This window comes from Acanthamoeba castellanii (genome assembly GCF_000313135.1).
Source record: "Acanthamoeba castellanii str. Neff unplaced genomic scaffold scf7180000084533, whole genome shotgun sequence".
NCBI lineage: Eukaryota > Discosea > Longamoebia > Acanthamoebidae > Acanthamoeba > Acanthamoeba castellanii.
Window position 1 is genome coordinate 6335 of NW_004457698.1, and position 2512 is coordinate 8846.

Genomic DNA, 2512 nt, shown 5'->3' on the forward strand with positions numbered 1-2512 from the left:
TCCAAGAAGAACGGAGCTGCGGCTGGTGAACCCGAGGGCAGCCCTGGCAATCGCCCGGACGAGCCCTTGTCCGAGGGTGACGAGGATGCTGCAGCGGCCGTAACAGCCACACTGGCGGGTCCCAGCACTGCTAGCGCCGGGTCCTTCGTCATAAGCTCCCTCCTTCAAGTTCTGGCAGCCAATGTGCAGCACCTCATCCAGGTACAGTGCCTCTTGCTCGATGGTTGCTTTCGACACTCCCCGACAAAGCTGGCATGTTGTGTGCAGGTGCTCTCGCCCGAGGAAGCCAGCAAAAGCTTTGGGCTCGTGCTTCTGGACATACGGGACCTTGTCCTCCGGCTTGCGCTGGGCCGAGTGCTGCCGCAACCCACAACGACCACCACTACCACGACCACCGCACCCGTTTCACAGACCGGAGAAAAGCGGCCGGGAGACAAAACGCACGATCGGGTCGTGCAGGCCGACGCCCGGCGCTGCTTGCTGGTGGGCCTGCCCATCTTCTACCCGACGCACGACAAGCAGGTCCAGTTCCTGCACGAACTGCTGGCCATTCTCCAAGTGGAGGAGGAGAAGACGTCCCTCGCAACGGAGGGCCAAACGCCGCACCACACTGCGCACAGCCACCTCCCAAGCCCTGCGAGGCTCCTCCTCGACGACCTGCTCGAGAAGCTCTCCCAGGAGCTTGCCCTCGGCCTGGGCGACATGCTCTTCGCTCCGATCCTGTCGGAGGTCGAAGCCACCGGGGCGCAGCGCAAGGAGCGCGGGGCCGCCGACGCTGAGCCATCGAGTACCGCGGAGGCCATGGATCGGGCGGTTGTCACGAGCGAGTCCTCGGAGAAGCTGGTGCGCGACCTGATCGAGCTCGCCGTGGGGCTGATGAAGAAGAGCAGCGAGGATGCCAAGGTGAGGAAGACCCGCATGGAGCAGGAGGTCAGATCGCTGTTGCTCGACACCGAGGGCTCGCCGGTCGGACCGACGGCTGCCGAGGAGGCGCGCACAATCTACAACGTGCTTCTCGCCGTGCAGAGGGACCTGCTCAGCTCTATCGGCTTCTCCCCCAGCATCGAGTCCTCTGGAGAAGAAGAGGAGGAACCCGCCATCGCCGAGTCTGGTGGTACGAGCCCCAAGCCCTACCAGCCGCTGCCGCCACGCTTGACTCTCACCTTAGCTTGATTTTATCCCGTCTGGTACAGAGGTCAAGCGGCTGCTGCGCTGGACGAGCCTTATGATCCAGAAGAGCATTGAGATGGTGGGGCTGGTGCTGCCCCGTTCCGCGTTGCGTGAGGGCGAGGCCACCATCAAACCCGACGATCAGGTGCGTGCGCTTTTCGTTTAGCTGGCCAGACTTCATTTTTGACTGGTCTCTCTCCTCCCCCTCTTTCTTTTCTTGCCTCCAGATTCGCGCTCACTACTTCGTCGTCCGCTTGGGAGCCCTGCGCGATTCTCTGTTTGGTGTGGTCCTGCCGCCGCTGGTCACTTCGCTGTACCATTTCGCCGATCGACCGGATTTCGTGGACGTCCTGCCGGCTCTCCTGCAGCTCTTGTGGGAGCTGGACGAGATGAACAAGTTCTTCGTGGCCAGCAAGGCCGCCTTCAAGAATCTACACCTCGCGCAGGAGGCCGACAAGCAGAAGAGAAGGCAAGAAGCAGCAGCGATTGCTCAGCTCGCTGCGATTGAAGCCTCCCGCACGCCCTCCACCAAGGATCGCAAGGCCAGGGGTACTGCCCTCCCCCTTTCTCGTGCAATTACGTCCATAACCAACATTCCCTGTGCGCCAGGCGGAAGAAGAGCCAGACGCCGGTGCTGGCATCGCCTCTCGTGTCCCGTGCGGAAGCGTCACTCCCGGAGGCCGAAGATGAGGTGGAGGCGCCGGTGAGCTATCCCTTCGCCTGGCTTCTGGAGCTGGAGAAGACGCTGGGCACCGTCTGCGGCATGCTCTCGAGCAGCCTCATGGCAGGGACGCCGGAGACCAGCCAGGAGCGGCCCTACCTCTCGCACCTGCGCTCCGACCTGTTCTCGGCTGGCCTGGAGGACAGCGAGGACGAAGCGCTCGTTGATGCGTCCGCCACCGAAGGCATGGACGTGGACGAGGGCGCCAGCAAGACTGCGCCGCAGGGCGACTTCTTCAAGCGCCTCATGGCCGTCGATGAATCGGACGACGAGCTGGGGCCGCTCGTCAAGTGGATCAGTGCGGCCGGGCCGCGTTTGCCCATTCCCGCGCAGGCGGAGAAGGCGGTGGCATCGGCGGTGCGTGGTACCTTCGCCGCCGTCGTCAAGCATGCCAACCTCGAACCTCAGCTCGTCGAGTGGGCCTCGCAACTGCGCACCGCCGCCCAGAAGCGCATGGACCTCGACGCCAAGGAGGGCGACAGCGACGACAGTGACGACCCCCCTCCTGCCCCCCTTCACCGCCGCCCTCGCTGCAATCGCTCCTGTCCACGGCTGGCTCGATCCGTCTGTGGATCATGCAGCAGCAGCAGACCATCATGAGCCAAGCCGTGCAGAAGCACG

General features: G+C 63.8%; 1 protein-coding gene across 1 annotated transcript in view; it reads left to right on the plus strand.

Moving 5' to 3' along the window:
- Positions 1–2512, plus strand: part of ACA1_032430 (exocyst complex component 6, putative) — a gene marked incomplete at both ends in the record, with an annotated part of 10397 nt that overhangs the window by 6233 nt on the left and 1652 nt on the right. Inside the window, 5 exons of the mRNA XM_004355016.1 lie at positions 42–201; positions 268–1114; positions 1194–1315; positions 1398–1719; positions 1836–2381. Of these exons, the coding sequence (XP_004355068.1) occupies positions 42–201; positions 268–1114; positions 1194–1315; positions 1398–1719; positions 1836–2381 (1997 nt within the window). The remainder of the gene's footprint in view (positions 1–41; positions 202–267; positions 1115–1193; positions 1316–1397; positions 1720–1835; positions 2382–2512) is intronic.